The 21,901-nt window shown below is 50.3% G+C and overlaps 1 protein-coding gene across 1 annotated transcript; it reads right to left on the bottom strand.

The window, feature by feature from the left end:
• Nucleotides 1-2,774: 2,774 nt before the first annotated feature.
• LOC149331811 (neprilysin-2-like) lies at nucleotides 2,775-19,998 on the bottom strand. The gene is made up of 10 exons (XM_089556882.1): nucleotides 19,683-19,998; nucleotides 18,889-19,111; nucleotides 16,341-16,690; nucleotides 14,820-14,999; nucleotides 14,249-14,456; nucleotides 13,067-13,360; nucleotides 8,805-8,941; nucleotides 6,328-6,652; nucleotides 4,422-4,646; nucleotides 2,775-3,893 (listed from the first exon to the last, which is right to left on the bottom strand). Exons 2-10 carry the CDS (start codon nucleotides 19,105-19,107, stop codon nucleotides 3,051-3,053), a joined length of 2,781 nt encoding a protein of 926 aa, XP_089413008.1. The 5' UTR covers nucleotides 19,108-19,111; nucleotides 19,683-19,998; the 3' UTR covers nucleotides 2,775-3,050.
• Nucleotides 19,999-21,901: the final 1,903 nt, after the last annotated feature.

Genomic DNA, 21,901 nt, shown 5'->3' with positions numbered 1-21,901 from the left:
CCCTGTCCTTTCTTGCTGTCGCTCCCCTCTATACTTCTCCTCACTATCCTCTCCCTCTCCCTTTCATTCCCGCCGGCTCCAGCTCGGGTGCTTAAGATATTAGATAGCAATTGCCGCGGCCGGCAACACTCTTTTGCTTCACTTTTTTATTTTTAAATAAACCACTACCACCACCACCATTGTATACATGACACAAACCTTCACGTGCAGTTACACAGCGCTGAACACTAAAGCACACCACACTTCAGCAAGAGCCCTTCTTCATACTCAGCTGCAGACTGCACTAGCCAGGCTACACTTCCAGTCAGCGCTGGGGCGTCATGAAAACCCCTGCGGTTGACGTAGTTGCAGGCACTATGGGTCAGCTGCCGGCAGTGAATCACTTTCTTCAACACCACGTTGTAAAGTTGCCTGCTCTGCAAACAAGAGTCTTATTCATAAACTTGATGCGCCCTTTCACGGTAATGCACTGGATTCGCAACACAGTTTATGTGAATGTCCCAGTCGCCTGAAGCCGCTGAGGCAGGTCCATCCTTGTGCTAGGAAACACCAGGGTGCAGCTAGCGCACTCCATAACAGGGTCGCTTCTGAACCGTTGATCCCCATGGCGCTTAGAGGCAATGGTAAACCCATAGCTGATACGGCACTCGTGCCCACCTATACCTCACTTGGTGCCCAGATGAATGCAGTCGGCCTCAAGAAATTCCGGCTGGCCAGCTTTTCCCGTGAGCTCCATCATGCCTGGCTGCGCCATCGCCGGTCCTGGCCGTCCAACACTTCCTTCAGCCTCTGCAGCTGCGTAGGCCTCTCCAGAGAGCTCCATCATGCCTGACTGCTCCATCGCCGGTCCTGGAGGTCCAACACTTCCTTCAGCCTCTGCAGCTGCGTAGGCCTCTCCAGAGATGAGCTCCATCATGCCTGGCTGAGCCATCCCCGGTCCTGGAGGTCCAACACTTCCTTCAGCCTCTGCAGCTGCGTAGGCCTCTCCAGAGATGAGCTCCATCATGCCTGGCTGCGCCATCGCCGGTCCTGGAGGTCCAACACTTCCTTCAGCCTCTGCAGCTGCGTAGGCCTCTCCAGAGACGAGCTGCACCATCGCCGGTCCTGGAGGTCCAACACTTCCTTCAGCCTCTGCAGCTGCGTAGGCCTCTCTAGAGATGTCCTGAGCTTGCTGCGTGGCTGTTGTCTGCTGTGAACGCGTGCTCATGCTGGCCGGCGTGCCAACTAAGCCGTCCCAATGTGCTGTCATAAAGCCATATCCAGAAGGTCCTGGTATGCCTTCTGCTACATCCCCTGCCGCAGAATCTGGTGGATTCCGGATGAAGGCACTGTAGTTCTCACCCATTAGTTTTCCAAGCAGGGCACCACGTCCCATGGCGGGCACAGTCAGCGAGACCCTTGTCGCTGCGTAACCTGAGGAACGCCACAGCGACTGGCCGGTTGATGAGCTTCCATCGTCAGGGCTCGAAGAAGATCCATGTGAACGACCCGAGCAATCTGAGGAGGGTCCATCTTCTGCACCTGGGCGCCTGGCTTGCTCCGTCAACGCTCGAAGTAATGCTGAACGTCCGCAACCTACATGTGGCGCCTTTTCCTCGGAGGTCATTTTTAGCCGACCCCAGCGATCTGATGAAGGTCCACCTTCTGCACCTGGGCGCCTGGCTTGCTTCGTCAACGCTCGAAGTAATGCTGAACGTCCGCAACCAACATGCGGCACCTCATCCTCGGAGGTCATTTTTAGCCGCCACAAGACCAGTGCGAATCGAAGCGTTCAATGCAGATATGCCTGCATCGAACGCGTTGACGGTCGTCTCGCGGTGCCCCAGCTGCAGGCGCGAGCTTTGACCACGCGCATGGCGTCACTTCGTCTCCGTCTAGCAGTCGGAGCTAGTGGTTTTGTCTGTGATGCGGAAAGACCGAATATGCAGTTAGCTCTTCGCAAAAATTTCGACTATTGCTTCATTTTTATTTCTCTCTTTTCTCAAGTACCTAAAGACATCACGGCAGACTAAAATCTTAATCTTATGGATCCCTAATAAAGATTATCAAATGCAATCGATATAAACTCAGCCTTGAAGAAACCGTTTCAAGATTGTATACAACCAAGCAATACATAAAGTATTGCGATATGTAGACAGAGATGGAACAGTTTCAGGGACAGTGACCAAACGTTAGCGTTGTCTCGCGTGCTCTAAACTGCAGCCCGTGAAAAAGGGGTCCTTTGCTCATTAACACCTCAAATTCAAGTTTCTCTTTTTCCATCTTCAGTTGTATAGTCGTAGACATTTTACAACAACCGGGCTTGCAGAAAGATATTAATTTGTGTTGCCTCGATGCCCATTCAAATGGTATGTGCCGACGTGAGAATAGCTTAAATGCACCTCCCTGAGTCTCTCTCCGTGGTTCCACGCTTTTCACTTGAACTAGTGGGGCTGACCGCGCAAGAAAAAGTTTCATGACAGCATCGGGAACTTCTTGTATAAACAAGAATTTACACTAGTAGGGCTGTCAGCGTATAACGGTCGGTCACTCGTAGTACGTCAGTGGAGCTAAGTTAAAGCAAGCCTTGAATGATTTGATTCAGAATACCCGCCTTCATTACTCGAAAGTGAAACCTTTAATGAAACCCGCACTGCCAAACTATTTTGCCAAGATGCTGCTAGCCTTATTCCTCGCCTGAATACTCAATTGCTCTCAGGGCCACCTTAGAATAAACTATTATCATTATCAGCAGAAGCAGCCTGACTATGCCCTCCACATGACAATCTCCCATAACTATCCAATTAACCTCGTCCTGTGCCAGCTGCGGTCACCTTAAACATGCAAACTTTTTAATCTCATCCGACCACCTAACTTTCTGCAGCTCCTCGCATCGCTTACCTTCCCTTGGTGTCCACTCCGTGACCTTTAAAGAGAGTCGGTTTTATTGCCTTCGCATTACGTGCCCTAATGTGTGCCATTTTACGCTCTCTAGGACATTAACCATAATTTTCGTAGAAATCACTATCAAAAGCGCCAGCACGTGCAAGAAGAGCCACTGTAATCAGTTCTCAACGATGCTTTCTTATCAAAGGACACTTGTTTGACGGGTTCATGAGGGACCCCAAAGGACACGAGAATGTCTTCGAGAACTCCTTCAGGTGCATCAAAGGACCGTTGACTCGGTACCACGCATGAGGTCGGGAAATTGTGGCTGCTTCCGAGAACCTTGAACGGTTCCGTGCGCCACCGAATCCGGGGTCCCGGTTTTCACATAAGTTCCTACCATACTCCACAAAGAACAGCTTCGTGACATCTAGATCCTCGCTTCCCTTGAACCGGTAAATTTTCTTCTTCGCTCCTACAAAGTACGCATACGCGTCCAGACTGCTACCAAGTGCCAGGGCGTTGAACAAGTCGTCCAGATCACGGGTCCGACTTCCATACGGTGGTGACAGCGAGGAAGCGTTGGCCGCCCTTCGCAATAAGGACGAGTGTTGGTCCCACAGGCAGTCGGCCGCGGTGTCGAAGTACCGCTGGGGGTTCCACGTCATGTTGTCCAGCGCCAGGTTGCCACTGACGAAGTACAAAGCCTTATAGATGGCATAGTAGATTCGTGGACCGATGCGGGCCAACTGGAGATGACGGACCGAGTCCTCTAAGGTTCTTTGCAGGTTGAAGACAGGAAGGGGAACTTCGAGCACCTTGTAAGGGTAGGCGAGATTCGCTGTTGTGCTGAGAAAGCCGCCCTTCCACTGGACCGCTGAAAGGTCGCTCGTGGCGTCCCTCTTGGACTGCACCGCCGATCGGAGGAAGGCGATGACTGATCCTGGATCGGTCACGTTCAGCTGTTCGTACGCGGCCGACAGGTGCTCGAAGGTCCATGTGTGCTCCATGAGCTCGGGATTGAGTACCTGCCGGGAGAGAAACACTATTTACACTATGCTGTATACAAGGTGATCTATAAGGCGCCTCCGGCGAGCAGTCAAACCACCCCTCCTCGGAGTTTTCTGCTTATTTTGCGTGAGCCCAAATTTTTCATTTACGGCATGCGGCGATGGCCAATCTGGTGCCGTGTATCTTTGAGGAAGATTATATATCTTTATCTTCCGTTTTAATAGATTTCTTGATTCCTAGACGCTGCTATTCAAGCCCCGCTTCCATAAGTGATGCTTGCAGCCATACCAAAACAGGGGTTATTTGTACACTGGATTAGGAGAACGGTGGAAAACACAATCTGAACGGGGTACAGAAATTTTTAGAGAAGGAAGCAAAAAAAAAGTTATTTTCGTTTGTTCCGTTTACAATTTAACAATATCTAAACTCTCTAAAACAGATAATTAGCTGATGTAAGTCTGGAGAATTTTCGGAACCTTCTCTGGGAACGGGCCCTTAAAGCCTGTTTTTGGTTCGTGCACAGGCGTTTTACATCGCTCCTTTACCTGCCAAGACACTCCGCTGAGAAACTCCAGCAGGATTCTGGCAACGATGTTCGTCGAGGATGTGAAGAAGAGCGAGCTCGTCTTGAGGCAGACCTTGAGCTCGTCCTTCAGGAAGGAGACCATCTGGACCAGGTCGTCCGGCTTGACGAGCCTCTCCTTCCAGTCGCCGTGCAGTCGACGCATGGCCACGATAGGCTCGAACCGGTTCACGAACCTCAGGCACGCCTGGCGGTGGACAAGCAGGGCAAGCACTCAAGTTGTCTAGTTGATTTCAATTTGTTTTTCTGTCCGAGGAGCCCAATAACGGATGCACTGGTCGTTTTAAATGTGTTACAATAATTATAAGCATTCCAAGGGACAGCCGAATATCCCTTATCTGAACTAAGCAATCAGCTCTGACATAAAAATGGTACAAACACCGTTGCACAAACATATCAATTGCACCAGCAGTGCACAGAAAATAATGAGAGTAATGAACGCTTGCAGATACAGACTGTTAGGTACTTGCTTGAGAAATGTTTGTTTATCGCCACAGCGAATACGTTTACACTTACCCATAACTACTTGCAGATCGCAATATATACGTTTATTTACAGCGCAGGCAGACAAGAAACAAGCATGTTTTTCGCAGTACGCGAATGGAGTGCTTAAATTGGTGCAATGTAATAAACAGTCCAGACGGTCATTCGCATTTATGTTGTTTTCCTTACGGCCTTGTCACACGGGCACTTTGAAATGAGTCGAGAGCCTTTCATGTTCTCAATCGTGATCGAACTAGAAGTAGTTGCACATCTGCTGCAAGCCAAAATCGGTAGCCTTCGGCAGATTCCATTATCTCCCACCAAGTTGTTGTGGCGCCACCATCGCCGATAATAGTTTTGCAGGCATGCAAGCGATCAGCTCACAAGTTTAAGCTTAAAAAGTTAACAACAAAATGATTATTTCTTACTCTAATATTATTCACTCTTGAAATAAATTTAATTTTCCGATGCAAGCTATAATAGCAGCCATGTGTTTTTGTAGTAGCGGCTGACGTTTGTTTTCGTATCACTACCAAAACTTCTATTCAATTCCTCACAGAGCACACAAAAGACACGGACAGAATTGAAGCATGAAGAATTCAAGCATGTACAACCAACTAGCCCAGCAGTTGGTCTTGAATGATAGTTTGCTTGCTGAACGTGTTTTGAGGCCAGGTTTCGTAACCTTCAAGCCATTTTACTGCTTTGATTTTATTCCCTGGAGCAGCGCTCCATGCGCTCGGCATCCTAGAATGCGCGCTGCCACCGCGCGAAGGACTTCGAATTCTCAGTTGAGGTCCACGATGTTCCTCTAACTCGGTAGGCTATTAATTCGATGGAAGTTGGAGCTGAACGCTAAATGCATTCAGTTGTCCATCGAACTGACGGACTATCGGTCCGAAGGCCGCCTGTATGAGCCCGTGACAGGGGTACTCTACTAGACTCATGAAGGGTGTCAGCGGCACGTGTAAACCTCAACCGTGAAGATGGGGCTCACGATTTCGCACGGGTTGCACATGCAACCAAGTATAGCTTGGGAGAAATCAGGACCGTACGCACACTTTCATTCGTCATGGGTATATAATGCGATAACGCTGAGTTGCCAACGACCTGGAATGGGCTACCCACCACCGCCGTTCAACACATTCCGATCAAGCTTCGAGCCGTTTCACATAACGAGATATCAAGTGCAAGCACTTGTAAAACGCAGTCACTGCATCCCCTGCAGTGTTACTGAAAACAGGGCGTTCAGTACTTGCTACAGCTGTGTCTTCTGTTGGCTATCCAGAACGCAAGAAGTCCTCCTTGAGAGCCTAACACATGACACAGGAATTGCTAAGGTAACGCGCGCCCTAACCTTTGTCCTTACGGCCAAAGCGGCATACCTGGTAGTCGTGTAAACTGGTCGGGTAGTTCCGGTGCAGAGCGTAAGCCAGGCTGGCGGGGACGTTCTTGTCGTCGGCTCCGGTCCCGAAGGGCGACAGGAGCAGGAGAAGTCGGAATCCCAAGTAGTTGGCCATCCTGGACTTGGAGCCCCTGGCACTCAACAGCCGCGTCCGGTTCAGCCTCTCGAAGAGCGCCGGGTCCGGTAGCAGCACCTCGGTTTCATTGAGCACGATGCTGCTGCCCCGAACACCAGGCGCCAGCTCGGCGAACACCTTGTCCCAGAAGAGCCACTCGCCCAGCTGGGGAAGCTCTTCCACGGATTTCCTGTGAGTTTAGGAGGAGAAGGAAAAGATCTCCATGTTTCTTTACTGATTGCGAAAGAGAACGATTATCGCACCCTCCTCATGCAGTGAGGGCAGAATACTTTTACACCGGTCTCGCTATATGTGAAAGCGTCATGACGTCTCAGAATCATACGACGAGGCTGTCACGAGTGGCGATGAAAGTATACACGAGGTAATAATGGCTTGTACATGTTGTTTGTAAGCACCGCTGTGCCACGTCATTGTGGGAAGTGGGCAATATTACGATAGCTATATATCACAGTTCCCTTGACGTTTTTTTTTTCCCCTAAATTACCACCGACGCCATCAGTATCGGTGAAACCTCCATTACAGAACTACGGCTATAAACACAGCGCCTATTACCCGTAAGGGCTGTGTCTTGCAAAGACAACTCACATCGTCCGGTGACACACCTTCTACACCGAGCATTTGTTGCAGCGGACACCATTGTGAAAAACCGATCGGAAGTGTTATTTTGCTTCTGTAGATGGCAGCCCATCCCCGGTACAAGTTATCATATATGTTTCAGTAATGTCTAAGGGTTTCCGATGCATCTACGGAGGTTGTTTTGTACCGAGCAAATGGCGCGCTTACACATTCTTACAGAGGCGAAGCGTTAGGCATTGCATTGCCATCACCTCAATCGTTATTTTTCTGACAGGTTAATAAATACAGCCACGCTGATAACACGGACTCAATACCGTGACCGTTACTGGGGTAGTACCTGTAAAAGAGCGAGAACATCAAACTATTAAGATATTGTGGCCTCCATGTATTTACTGCACGACCGGTCAGCCAAGACCCTGTTACGGATTTAGAATGCCGGGACGCGTCGGGTATGACTGTAAATCTTGCCTCTTTATTTGCGCACATTTTGACAGCGGCCATGATCATATGCACGGCAATAAAGCAGCCATTAGCATACGTCCTAAATACTGCTATTAGGGCCCGCAATACGCCACTACTTATACGACCGCAGGCGATGATCTCTACAATAATTATCGTTAATAGCCACAAATCAGGTAGAGGTTAGGCTTCATTCTAGAGACGGATGCCTCAGGTAAGGTGTCTGTGTGAAGCTTTGGCCGAAAAACTAAGTAAGTTTTTTTTTATGAAGGTGGCGAATATGATGGGTTTCTAATTATAAAGACGAGCCTACGTCGATGTTTATGGAGCTAAAAGTTTACACAACGGAGGGGCCTGTACTACAACTTCAGGTGCAAAGGTGACTAGTCTTGTGAAGCAAGGCAGCGCCATTTAACGTTCTCCACTGTACTGTGGATAACCGTCAACTGCGTATGCGCGACCAAAATACTTAACTGTCCTTCACTCTCGTCCCGATGATGGTCCTAGTTTCAAGCTCACCCCGCCAGCAACAAGGGTCGCACATGCACTGGAGTTTTTGCTTCGCCAGCGGCTGAATATGCTAGAGCTAGCCACGTCGTGAGGCCGTGCGTTTTTAATACGCACCAGCGCAGTGCATTTTCGAGAAGACAGACGGCGCATTTTGTCCCCGCGAACTGGGTTTCATCAGCGCGGGAGCGCTTAGGAGCACAGAGGCTTGTCATCTCGACATGGGTGAAGGCGAAACAATGGCTGATGCGTGACTTTATCCGTGATGTCATTCAACGTAAAACGTGGCCAAGCCATACTCTCAATACCTGTTTGTGCGTTTCCAAAATGGCAAAATATACTTGGCGATTTGAGAAAGAAAGCCACATTTATGCAAATTTATGCAAAAACAGGGTGGGAGTTGACGGATGCCCTAGTGGATTATGCGTCCACCTCGGCTGCGGGGTGTGAATGGTTCGAATCCCACCGCCGTACAAGAAAGGGTATAAGCGTTCCCCGACCAGGCGCCCAGCTGTCTTAGGGGTGTGAGCTTGGAAGACGCTCCGCAAACCCCACCGCTCCCTTTCAGGGCTAACTCAGTTTCGAACACCTCAGCCTTCAATTGTGGTCCGTGTTGCATTCACGACAACCTCTATTTCTTCCTCAATTCGACCGCATATACTAATACAACGGGCTGTAATTTCGTGTTCCCATCACTTCCTCACAATTACCTATATAGCAAAAAACACACGACAAAAATAAATACATATACAAAAGCCTAGGCGTACGGCGCGACGTACCTGGTGCAATTCTTCAGCTTCAGCGCCCTCGTGGCGACCGGCGCAGTCTGCGCAAACACGGTTGCCAGCTGTACGTCTGTCTCGATAGGGTCATACAGGGACTTCTCTCCGATGGCCTCCACCAAAATGTCGTAGGCCTGCGACACGTTCAGGGGCAAAGCCGATGATGATCGGCGGGTAAGGCGAGTATACAAGCCTAACGTCTAGATATTTAAGCTCGTTGGATTTCCGCCTTTAATCAAGCAGAGCTAACGCACACTGGGTTTAAGCATATAGACAAGACGATGGCGACTTCAGCACATTTTATTTCGATAACCTGTAATTTGCCAAAGGCATGTGCAAAATTCAGTAGATTAAAGGGTTGGCTCAGACAGAATGTAGTAGTGGGCAACGAAACCCTGTGGGGTCAACGTAGGCAACAGGGCCTTTTGCGCGCCACAGAAACAGAACACTTTTTTGCGCTCTTTCCTATCTGCGCACGTGCTCATCACAACTGTTCCGATTGATGTATTAGTTTACGCTGTAGTAAAGATCAGGTTCTTCTTCTTCTTTGCACCATAGGTGCCCCGCCAGAGACGGGTTGGTTTCAACTCGAAGACTGAAGCTCTTCGCACCAGCGGTGCCCCGTCAGAGACGGTCTCTCGATGAATAGAGCCGCAGGGATGAAAAAGGCAATGACTGGAGATTTATATACAAATATGTACAATAGATACAAGTTCAGGCACTAGAGACAAATTAACGGCACAAGACAAACAACAAAAAGGGCGGAACTGGCTAATACTAGGGGAGGCCCCTGCTCGGCGTTGCCGAAGATGCGTTGCATCTCACCTTAGCGCAGAACCCCGCTTCCAGCTCCGGGGCCCGGTTTTAAAGGCCTAAAGGCCCGGCCCACATTTGGTGCCTTCCAATCATGTTACGATGTTCACCTGATTGGTTTATCGAGAGCCTGGCCAGCCCTCCAGCTTCCGTAGGGCAAAACGCCCTTTCCACAAACACAAACGCACGGTCGCGCCAGTACGTGCAGAGAACATTCCCTCCACCACAAAATAAAAATAAAACAAACACAAATATACATTCGTGCTCGGTACCGCGTGTCGGGTGGACACCCGTACTTCCCGGCGCGTTCGCGAGCGGCCGCGTTCCAAGAGAGGAGACGCTCCGCTTTGAGTGCCCCCAGCCGCGTTCCGATGACCCCCGCGAACGCTACCGATACCTTACACGCCCTTCCCAAGATTCTACAAAGGGCTCGAATGGCACTTTTAGAATTACAAACAAAAGGGATCGGTGTCTGACACGAAACTACCCTTCGGGTGACATAACATAAACAAAACGTACACATTCAAATGCGCGTTTCACAACAGTAAAACCAGCGCATTCACCGAGGTCCAAGCTGTCGCGCTGCGACCAGTTGTATCAACAAAACCAAAAACAACAAACTGTACACGGGCACCAACACAGCATTACGCAAAATGCACACTTAAATACACACAGTGGCATGCCTGCCGTGCGCCGTAACACGGCGTCCAAGTTGGTGCGTTGCACCCAGTTCACCACCACCAAGTAGACACCCTCGTCCTGCTCGCGAACGAGCACACGCACACACACAGACACTCGCAACTTGAGCGTTCGGTACCACTCGCACGACGTCCGTAAGTGGCCACGTGAGCCTCCTTAGTCGCACCGAGCGTCCTTGTGTGCGTTCGAGCCACTACGCGTCTCAACACAATTAACGCCTAACTGCCACTCGGCTCATTAGGCTGGTGCCACAGCAGGGCAAGAACTCAACAGCTGGTGCCCCCCAGGATCAAACACGTCCCGGTTCTCGATGGGTCTAAACCCCTGACCACACATCGCACCTAAGGGCACGCTCTCTCCGGCGCGCCGGTACGAACCGTGTGCTGCACAAGGAGCATAGCCCCTGGGCCGTCCAAATATATCAGTACGGTCAGTCTTGCTACATTTGATGTTGCGACCTGTAGCACGGTGCGTACTGTTCCTACAAGGGCAAACATTTAAATTGCCGCTCCCTAATTTATAGGAGCTTGCCGGCTCCGTAGCATTGTTTAACTCTGGGGCTGCATGAGCCCCCTCACAGTCATTCGGCCTGAATTTGTCTTGTGGCAAGTCGCCACACATTTCCCTGTCATCAGATGACCTGATCGGACGCACATCGGGTGCGTTCGACAACTGGACGGCGCTGCGTTCCATCCCGATACTTTTTCCACCAGAGATTCCAGTTTCGCGGAAAGCTGGCTCTCTTTTTACTTCTTCCTGGCTATTTTTCGTTCGCTCTTTTGACGTGTCGGAGGTCACAACCTCCGTCACCGAGCCTGCAGGAATTTGACCGTTGTCCTGTTGGTTATCGGACACCTTGGTCTCAATTGGGCCTGGATCATCAGAATTGGGCTGCTCCTGTTCTTTGCTAGCCGCCCGCGGTGGCGGAAAAGCTGTGGTATTTCCGCGTCCTTCAGGAATCCTGTTTTCTCTTCCTGAACCTTTCGCGGCGTTTCCTAAGAAAGATGCGTTCCCGCATACCGGCTGATTGCTTTCAGCGTCCTCACTGCTTTTTCCCTGACCTGTGCATGACAAGCATAATCCTTTGTCTTCCAGCACAGGCTGCCTCACCTCTCGGGACTCGGAGCAGTTCTCCCTGGTTAGTTCACTAGCTTTCCTAGACGCCTTGAGCTCAGCGAGCTCCAGCGCTAGCTGCTGGCGCTTTGCTTCTAATTCATCCAAGACGCACTTAACATCCTGAGGTTTCTCCTCGCACAGCGGCGCCTTTCCTCTATTCACTTTCGCAAGTTCAGCCTGAAAGTACGCTAAGCGCGCCTTTGCTAATTCCACTTGGTACCTCACATCGAGTGAGGGCCGGCATGGATAGTCCTCCATACCGCCGTCTGTACTCCTCAACTGTCCTATCGGCTCGAACACAGGGACGTGAACAATGCGACCAAGGAAACTCACGGTTTCGATGCGTCGATCCGCATTGCCAGCTCCTTGGCGTCGGGGTCCACCGCCACTTTCCCCGGACGCTGCGATGAGCTGTCGCACGCCGCTGGTCCGCCGCCGGTGATCGTCGAGTTCCCGACGCGCTGCTTCCTTGACCGGACGCAGTCCCGCGTCGCTGGACTACTGCCGTGGTCCTCGCGTCCTTGCCGCCGTGTCTCCGCAGGTCCGTTCACGAACGCTGACCTGTCGCCTTGTCGTCACCTTTCTCCCTGCCTTGTCTTCTTCCTGCGCCGTCTTCCGATGGCCGCAGGATCCTGTCGACTGCGCCAGTAAAGTTTCACAGGTTCTTTCGTCTTCCTTATTGCACCAGCGGTGCCCCGCCAGAGACGGTTTATCTAACTCGAAGACTGAAGCTTCTTTCTTCGCACCAGTGGTGCACCGTCAGAGACGGTCTCTCGGTGATTCGAGATGCAGGGATAAAAAAGGCAATGACTGAAGATTTATATACAAATATACACAGAATATACAAGTTCAGGCACAACGGCAAAAAGACAAACAACCAAAAGGTGGATCTGGCTAATACTAGGGGAGGCCCCTGCTCGGCGTTGCCGAAGATGCGTTGCATCTCACCTTAGCGCAGAACCCCGCTTCCAGCTCCGGGGCCCGGTTTTAAAGGCCTAAAGGCCCGGCCCACATTTGGTGCCTTCCAATCATGTTACGATGTTCACCTGATTGGTTTATCGAGAGCCTGGCCAGCCCTCCAGCTTCCGTAGGGCAAAACGCCCTTTCCACAAACACAAACGCACGGTCGTGCCAGTACGTGCAGAGAACATTCCCTCCACCACAAAATAAAAATAAAACAAACACAAATATACATTCGTGCTCGGTACCGCGTGTCGGGTGGACACCCGTACTTCCCGGCGCGTTCGCGAGCGGCCGCGTTCCAAGAGAGGAGACGCTCCGCTTTGAGTGCCCCCAGCCGCGTTCCGATGACCCCCGCGAACGCTACCGATACCTTACAGCTGTGCATGTCTTTTTCCTCAGTGACCGGTCCGTTTCCCGTCGCGTGTGGAGTTTAATAACGTTTATGGGGGAATGTACTGAATACGGTACAGATAATTGATACAAAACCCTGTATAGTGTTTTCTTCCAGTAGTGAGAATAAATCACACCGCGAAAAATTATGAACGAAGGTGGAAGAAAGAAGTTGATACTAAGCCGCTTGTCAGCCTTGTGCTTTTTCGCTTTCCTGGGCCCTTTCATAATCAATAGACCTCCTATCTATTTGCCGAATTCGATGCTATAGGCAGTACCTGTCGGACGAAGCCGTACTCCCTCCCTTCTTCGATGCCCTCGTTGAGCACGGGATCTGGGCCGGACAGGGTGAAGGTGACCATCATGCCAGATGCCGACGCCGGGTCCGAAGTCAGAGTGAGCCCGAACACAGGGTCCAGGTCGTACGCAGTCACCATGCGTCCGAGCGTTGTCGAGAGGGACACAGCGTCGGCGTCCACGTCGTGGTCGTACGGCCAGCCACCCAGGGCCACGGACTGGAGGGCCTCGCGGGCCAGCCTCGGGAAGAAGTCTTCCGAAGACGCCACACACGCCTGCGGGTTATTAGTCGGAGTGTTCCATATAAGGCCAGTGGACAAAAAAATTATGTGAATGGAATATAAATTATATTGTTTCTACCTCCTTTATAATATGGAACGTGTTGTGTATTGTGCTGTTTATTACACATTTTATTATAGTGGGCAGGGAGCTGCTTGGGGTGACCGCGATTTCGTGTCTTAGGTCGCGATTGAAAAGTGCTGTGCTTTCCAGCTACGGCACATGAACGTCATCAAGGTGGCGCTGGGTTACAAAACCACGTGGGCCAGTGGGTCCGCGCCCTCTCATCTGTAGCCACGTAGTAAACGCTAGTGAGTTTGAGAACGGGCGCACTCGCCAAAACTGCGGCGCACCTGCCATTAGGACGAAGGTAATCATTGTTCACTGCAGACAAGTCGAACTCAAAGTGAACCGAAATTTTTTCCGAACCAAGCAATTTTCGAATCAACCAGAGCAATTAGTACATGTGAAGCGGCAGTTCAAGTTAAGCGAGTTTCTAACGAGACTCCACTACAGTTGTTACCATGACATTCATAAAGCAGTTTAGTTCGTAAGGTGGGAGGCTGAGCAGGAAACTCAACATTTACAGTGGGTATGACAACACTGAATATCTGTGTGCTATTCCTGCCTTGGAATGTAGTCACAGAAGGGTTTCAATCCATTACACTGAATAGAAAGAACGTTTCGTGCAAAACAATTTCACGTCCTTCATATAAGGTACTCGTAACACAGTATGTGACTAACCTCGAGTGCCTAACTGTGCCAAAAAGGCTCCGTGCGAGAACCATGCCTTTGCTTCTCCTCATAAAATTCATCCCTTAATTTCCTCTTCACATCCTAAACACGAGTGCTTATGCAGGAGATACCAAAGCATAATAATGTACCTGCAGAAGGAGCCTTAGCTTGTCAAAGAGCTTATTTTTGGACTCGCGGCCAAGGACGTTGAAGACGTCCAAAGTGAAGACGTCCAGAAAGTCCAGGTCTACAGACACTACTGCGTGGCCGCGAGGCAGCGGTCGCTCGTGCGTCCAGCGGTTGCAGACATAGGCGTAGAAGTTGTCGCAAGGATTAACGGTCAAATCCAAAGATGACCTGCAAGTCAAACAATGGCGTGAGGGCGTGAAGGACTGTAACTCGCGAACAGGCAAGTGTTGTGTGTCGCAACACTCCTTCTATAAGTTGCAGAGAAACATTGCGGACGCCGTTTAGTAGGTGGAAGTAGATCGAAACATGAGGTGGTTAAAAGCAGGCGAAAATTTGTTAAATTGCCATCTAAGGTTCGTGGCTAATGGTTACCTGCTCGAAGTCATGTCCGTGACGATTGCAATTCCTGCTTTTACCGTACTGATTCCATTTAAACGCCGAAACCGCAATAAGGTCACGGAGCGCCTCGCCTGTTATTGTAGACGCTATGTTAACTTAGAAGGCGCACACAGGAAGCACGAAAGTGCGTACTTAATGGCAGCCCCTTCCGCCAGACACGCATCTGTCCAGCAGATAGAGTCGTCCCATTGCAACGTGTGCCGTCGTTGTGTCGACGGCGTCGAAGAATCGGCCCGCGGAAACTGCGTGGTTGTCCCGTCGACGAAAGGGAAGAGGCGCGGGAAGGAAGGGCTGCTGCTGGCGTTGACCCGCCTGCAACGTGCACGGAAGAGTCACATTGAACAAGGGAAATGCCGTAGCATTAGAGCGCTTAACTGACACCGAAGAGAAATTGATATTGGTCTGTGCCGACAGATTACCCCGTTCGAACTACAAAAAGCCTGCTTGCTTAAAATGGTGCGCTCATAAACTAGAAAAAGTGAAAAAAGATATAGACGATTAGTGCGATTGCTGCGGCAGAGTGTGCGTTCGAATTTGCGTTCCCCACAGACGGAGCAGCCGCTCCAGTCCAGCGGTCACAGTGTGGCATACCGTACCCCCTCTCCACTCTACCCCACCCGCCATTGTCGCCTTCCATCCTCTGTTCTCTCTTCCTTCCCTCACCTCTAAAGTTGAAAGGAGATTCCTTCCTCCCCTTCGCAGCCTCCTGTCCGAGGCTTCAGACGCAAGGACGGAAGAATAGACAGGTGCTTGCAACGTGGGAGCTATAATGCTAACGCTTTATAATAAAACATTCCCTGGATGCTTACCCACCGGGTATTGCGAACGACAGCGACAGCTGGGATAGTGGGAAATGTTGATGACAGTCTGAGTGTTTAGTAGCTCTGGGTAAGGTTTTAGGGTGTAGGGCTGTGGGTACAAGGCAGTAGCGATTTATTTGCTTGAGGTGATTTTAGCATCTATTGTGTCAGTCAGAAACATGATTTTTTGTGCCATATAGCAAACGCAAAAAGTATTTCGTGAAGCAGAGAGTGAGGTAGCATATCGACCACCATTTTTATGAGAGTAGAGTTCGCCAACAGTAATGTGAATTTTTTTTTCACCATTTCTTCCGTACTGTACATTTTCGACACTGAATTTCAATCCACGATCTTTCGAGTGTTTACCTGACAATTCCTTGCATTTCGATTCTGCTATATGACACAGAACGAAATTTTGAACATCCTTGAAAAAAGATTAGCTTCTAACATTTTAAGCTGAAAATGTAACAAAGTAGCTTTATTGAAGTGTGAAGATACTGTAGGGTGAAAAATATTTTTCTTCGATGCAAACCAAAACGGTGCTGAGTGGATGAGAAAACTGACCATACTCGAAAAATACCATACTCGAAACTTCATACGTCAAATGTCCTACACATTCAGGACGTCATGGAATTTTGGTTTGGCGTTCAGAATCTTACGTCTCGCAGGCTCTTCTACCAGAGAGGGGGAATGTGCCACAACTGGCTTCATTAACTTTCGGAACTTGTGAATTCGCTGAACTTGGAGGGTTAGAGCCACACCAGAGGTAAGGAATACCGTGTGTCGAATCACCTGCCTGCCGGATTCGCGAGTTGCCTTGTAAATATGACCATCGCAAACCAATGTAGCGCACCTCGCACGGGTCAGCCTCGTCGTGTCCTGCTTGCCATCCGTGGAGAGTTTCGCAGCAACGCCGTACTTGACGAGACTCCTGGACCCTGCCAGAAGCTCGTTCGGCTCGTCCGCCTTGACCGTGGGCTTTGCCGGGTGATCGCCGTCTTCGTGCGCCGAGGCCGCACCACGCTGGACCGAGAACAGCGACTGTGTCCCGGTGACTAGGAAGAGCGCCAGCACTGCGAAGCAAGCGACCGCCATGAGCGTGCCCGCCACGACGAAGTAGCCCTTCCAAGTAGGGGCGTCCTCCTTGCATATTGGGGAGCGATGTTTTGTTCGCCGCTCTGAAGCATACGTTTCCGTAAGCACCTGCGAGAGCAGATTGGACGAAGAAAACTGTCTTATTCTTTCTGTTCAGTTCACTGAGCCTGATGAGCTCTGCCACTATTGTCAGTTCAGTGGTTTGGTTTGGTTTGGTTTATGGGGTTAAACTCCCAAAGCGACTCAGGCTATGAGAGACGCCGTAGTGAAGGGCTCCGGAAATTTTGATCCCTGGGGTTCTTTAACGTGCACTGACATTCAGTGTTACACGAGATACCACACTGATGGGTGATGGGGCGATAATTTCTCAGGGTTGTGTTTGAGCCGCCCCGCCCTTTCCCCCCCTCATCAGCATGGGGTGTAACAACACAGAGACGCGACCTTCTCAATGAAAAAAAACTTGGAGACCTTCTCAATCACATTCTTAAAGAATAGAATGCGATAGAATTTATGTTACTTTCTGCGTTGTCTAAAATGAGTGTCTAATCATATTGTAACGTAGCAGTTGGTACAGGTAGCGCCGCGTCCAGACGGCAGAGGAACGCCAACACCGAGATGATGCCAGCGCACACCGAGACGGCCAGGATGGAACGTCGAGCTTCGTCTTCTTCAGCAGCGAACCGCGTGGCGCACGAGCTGCGTGCCGAACAGCCGCCGAGCGGCTATTGTTGTAGACGCGGCATTACCCTCCCTCTCGGAAAGAGCATCGGCCCGATGCTTTAACAAGAAAATAGGGAGAAAGAAACAAAAAAAAACAGAGTAACGCACAGCACGTGGTCACTGAATGTGTCGCGAAAAATAGGGCTTCATCCGCACTACATGAACAATCTCTGGTCTCTGCTGACGGCGAGTAGTCCGGGAAGCCCCGTCAGGGAGGACTTCATAGGTTACGTCGCTTAGCTGACGGAGAACTCGGTAGGGGCCGAAATACTGCTTGAGCAGTTTTTCGGAAAGGCCACGGCGTCGAATGGGGGTCCATACCCACACTTTGTCGTCCGGGGCGAACGTCATCAGTCTGTGGCGGCGGTTGTAACGTCGGGCGTCACGGTCTTGTTGGTTCAGGATGCGCACTCTTGCAAGTTGTCGAGCTTCTTCTGCGCGAAGCGTGAAGCTGCGCGAAGCTATTGTTGTAGACGCGGCAATATGTACTCGCATGTTGTTCAGAGGAGATGTGTACCGTGCTGTACCGTACTCTGTACGCAGCGGCCATCTGGTGGGCACAGTAACAGTCTCAGTATCCCGTTAACCATATTCGAAAAAGCTCTGCTATCAAGTGATCGGCAAACCACCGCTTAAGTATACCTCACTGTTAGAGGCCGTCGACATCGGGATGCCGGAAGCGTATCCCGTACTCTTGGTGCCAACGCTACTGCAGCTGGTCGCGTCACCGCCCGACGGGCGAGAGCCCGTGATCGTGGTTGTGTTCCCGCGAGAGGAGCTGGGGTCTTGACGCGTTCCATCCGACCAGGACGGGAACGATCGCTGCCGATGGCGGTCGCACGTTCTCCAGTAGTATGTCCGGGGCACAGGAACCGGCGAACGCGACCGCGGTGACGGCGGCGGCTTTGACCAACGCAGAAGACACCAATATACATTTTACTGAAGAATAGACGCTTTGTCCAGTTCTTAAAGACAGCTTGAAATGATTTCGATGGGCATATTCTAGTGGAACAGTTCAATAGAAGTGGTCTGTATGGGTATCCGAGTCAAATTTGAAAGCTCTGCGTGGAGCCTGTGATTTAAAAATAGTTTTTTTTAAGAATCGCTGCTCCCCGTAGCTTGTAATCGATTACTGCGACACACCCCACCGCGCGTCCCCTACCCCGATGACGTCAGTGTGCAGGGGGGGGGGAGCTTGAAGGCTGGTTCTTCTTGACGTCATCGGGGTAGGGGACGCGCTGTGAGGTGTGTCAGCCTAATTAGTTGTGAGCTACTGCGAGCAGCAAGTAGTAAAAATCATTTATAAAAATAGGGTCCAGGCAGAGCTTTCAAAGTTGACTCGAATACCCACAAAGACCCCCTATACAGATCTCTCGCATTAGAATACGACCACTAAAATCATTTCAGGGTCTGTTAAGGTATCCCACTACATATACCAGCGCGTACGACCAGGGTTAAAAACAATACAAGTCTTGTCTCCTTTCTAGCCATCGTCTTTCACTCTAGTTGATTCCGGATGACGTTTTACTGAGTTTGCAAACACCACCGAGAGCGCTCTGCAGAAGGACTACTGATTTTGAACGCACCTGTATGTAGGGCAGCGGTATGGCTGCCAGAACGGGTCCGTCGTCCTCATCGAAGGAGTTGGCGTAGGCCGCGTACACCGCTCTACCGGCTGGTGGTGTCGTCGCATCCTTACGGTGCACGACGGCTCCGTGGTTGGGCATCATCTGGTTCGAGCAGCACACCGGCAGCGACTGGGAGCGCGAGAACAGCGGTCGCTGAGGATGGAATCCTGGAAACATGGTCCTGCGTAGCCCGAGAGCAGATTTAAGTGAACGGTTATGGGTCGCTTGTTGAGGCACGCTCAGTTTTCCTCTTTCTTGCGCGTGGAGAGGATGGCTGGAGCTACTTCATCGTTCTTGTCTTTGGGGGGCTACAAAAGCTTTTGTCTAACAGACCTCTTTTACATAGTTTTTAGGGGAAGAATCATTACCTATATGTTATCTGTGATCAACATCATTCAAAATTATATCCATATTATTGCGATAAAATGTAAGGCCAGTTAAACTTCTCACTTCGGCAATGACGGAAATGAAAAAGCAACCAAGGCTTCCTGTTCTCCGTTGTCCGGTACCTAAGTTAGCTAGACCTGTAGAAATGAAATAAACATGGCCGTTAATGTGCCGCGCCTGGGTTTCGAACCAGCCAACTCCGGCAATACTATGCCGCAAAAACCATATCTTTAACTCAAAAACCCCATTTTAAAAGATTAATTAGTCTTCCCTGAGACACCAGGTATGTATAGGCTGCAATGCAAACGTCGCTACTATTATGGTTTTGCCTTGGACATTGACGAAGACCTCAGCTGGATGCTTACTTGCGGGCACGCGTAGTGCTTGAACGAAGAAGAAGAAGACCGTGGCCACGACAGTCGTCGCTTTGCCGTCCTTCACCAGGAAATCAAGCCGCACCTCAACGAACCAACCTGGTTCGGCCGCACTTGGTGGTGAAAAGGCCACGGGCGTTCTCAAGGACTCTCCTGAGGTGGCGTTCGGCGAAGGTCTGCCCAAGGTCGCAACTTCGGTCCGCGGCGCTGCACCGACGGTGGCCGCTTTCCTGTGCCACCTATTCAGCGTCGGCCAACGGGGCACGCCGTGGACCATCGGTGGCGACCACCACCCCAGAGGTTCGCCAACACCGGCGTGGCGTTTAGGAAGGAGATGGCCATCCCACGCCGGGGGGACGGCACCTACAGCCACTGCGCCAGGCACACCACTCCAATGGATGAGGTACACAGGTGCGGGCTTGCTGAGATTCACATATATAGGACTAGTGCACCACTACAAAGTGAGACAGGGGCCCTTTTTCAGCTACGCTGCACAACGTCACGCATCGCTTCAGTCCTTTGGACAGCGGTGGGGGCCTACAGAACGTAGTTTCTTAACACGCGGCTGCTTGCGATAGTTTGATTGGTGAAATCTAAAGGTTGACGAAATCTCATCTGGTTGAGCAGTAAGTTCACATCAGCGTAAAAAAGGCGGTGCCGGCCAATAGTTTAGGTCAAAGGAGGGCGTTTCGGCTTCCGTACGGAAGCCTTGTTCACTCACATGGCTTAACTCACAACTCAACGAAGCTTCCGTAGGCAAGCCGAAACGATTTCTCTTGACGCGGACCATAAGGACGGCGTTGCCTTTTTCTGCTGAATTATTTATCTTCGTCATTAGGTCTTTGGTCAGTGTTAATGAACCAGTTGCGAGGACGAATACGAAAGAGCGGTTGTCAGTTTCGGTAAGATTGTGGGCTTATACGTGCCGGCATTTGCATCACCTGAACAGTACTGTGCGCAGTGCAGCAGCACTTTTGTGCGCTGGCCTGCTTCATAATGGAGAACCACTCGTGCATGCAGGCAGCACTGGACGGCTCAGGCTCGGGAAGGTGGCGCTTAATACTCATTAACGATACATAGTGGTTCGCACAAATTAAGACAGTCTCTGGCCCAATTCGCGAGGCGCAGTCGTGTAACACTCAAAAACCGACCGACGTCGGTCTTTCTTCTCGGCACTTTGCAAAAAAACTGCGGCGCGAAGCACTGGACGTCGTGATCTGAAATAAGTAGAATTTATACAACCACTTAAAAATTTCATATATGAGTTCACACTCTTGGATTCTAGTACGACTGGCAGGCAAGCAATGTTTACAGTTCGTAAAGATTCCTTTTGCCTATTCTAGTTTGCATAATAATTGCCTTTAGGGATCAAAGTACAAGTTTTCTCACGTGAGAGTATAAGGGCAAGAGTATACTAGATGAGTAAGGCCATAAACCTATACACGGTCTATATATATTGCTTATTAACAAATTAATATACACAAGTTGCATAAAGTAAAAAAAGTGTAAGGCAATAAGCATAGAAACAGTTGATAAGAACTGTCGATAGAATATTTATGGACGTCATCTCATAAACAGAAGTCACCAGCCTGTCTAAACAGACTACTCAGCGAGATGCTCAAACTCAGTCTCAATCTAGCGACCTAACATCTAAGCCACTTTCCGTCCCTGCAACGACCATACCACGTGCTACGCTGTCGAATAACTTCAGTTTCCCCTAGCATTTCGTCGTTTCCTGAGAGGAACAGGTAGAACCTACGCTTCTGAAGCCAAGTAACTAGGTGGCCTTTCCACCTTCAGCGCCTGCAGAAGTGTTTCCTTTTTCACACACAAACTAGTCATTCCAGACTATCATTGCTTAGGCTTCGCTGATCTGTGAGCATTATCATAAGTCGGCCCTAGCTCGATTTCTTCGCAGATATGCTTTTGCAGAAAGCTCGTAAACAGCTAATCGTGTTAAATAACTGGTTGCGTCTTGACTTGTCTACCCAAGCTGATGTAGCGCAGCGATCTAAGCCATTTCGTGCTAGCTGTCCGCTTATGAAGGCGGTCTTGCTCATCCATTCGCATTGAAAGAATTCTTCTCCAATAACGTCCTGAAACTGCACGCAGGAACGACTCTTGCAACGGCGTCCCGTCGACCGATGCGATGCTTCACTGTGTCTGCGACGACGCCTTCCTGGGGTGCGGAGACATCTTCACAGCGAAGC

This window comes from Amblyomma mixtum, chromosome 8, assembly GCF_055824585.1.
Source record: "Amblyomma mixtum isolate Tamu chromosome 8, ASM5582458v1, whole genome shotgun sequence".
NCBI classification, from domain to species: domain Eukaryota; kingdom Metazoa; phylum Arthropoda; class Arachnida; order Ixodida; family Ixodidae; genus Amblyomma; species Amblyomma mixtum.
This window is presented reverse-complemented; position numbering and strand designations above follow the sequence as displayed.

What these genes read in the sequence shown, in the direction of transcription:
- LOC149331811 (XM_089556882.1), bottom strand. Translation starts at nt 19,107, where the DNA reads ATGTTTCCAGGATTCCATCCTCAGCGACCGCTGTTCTCGCGCTCCCAG. An exon ending in GCGGAAGGGGCTGCCATTAA is followed by an intron (nt 14,457 to 14,819) that starts GTACGCACTTTC and finishes TTTGACTTGCAG; the next exon opens with GTCATCTTTGGATTTGACCG. An exon ending in CCAGTTTACACGACTACCAG is followed by an intron (nt 4,647 to 6,327) that starts GTATGCCGCTTT and finishes GTCCACCGCCAG; the next exon opens with GCGTGCCTGAGGTTCGTGAA.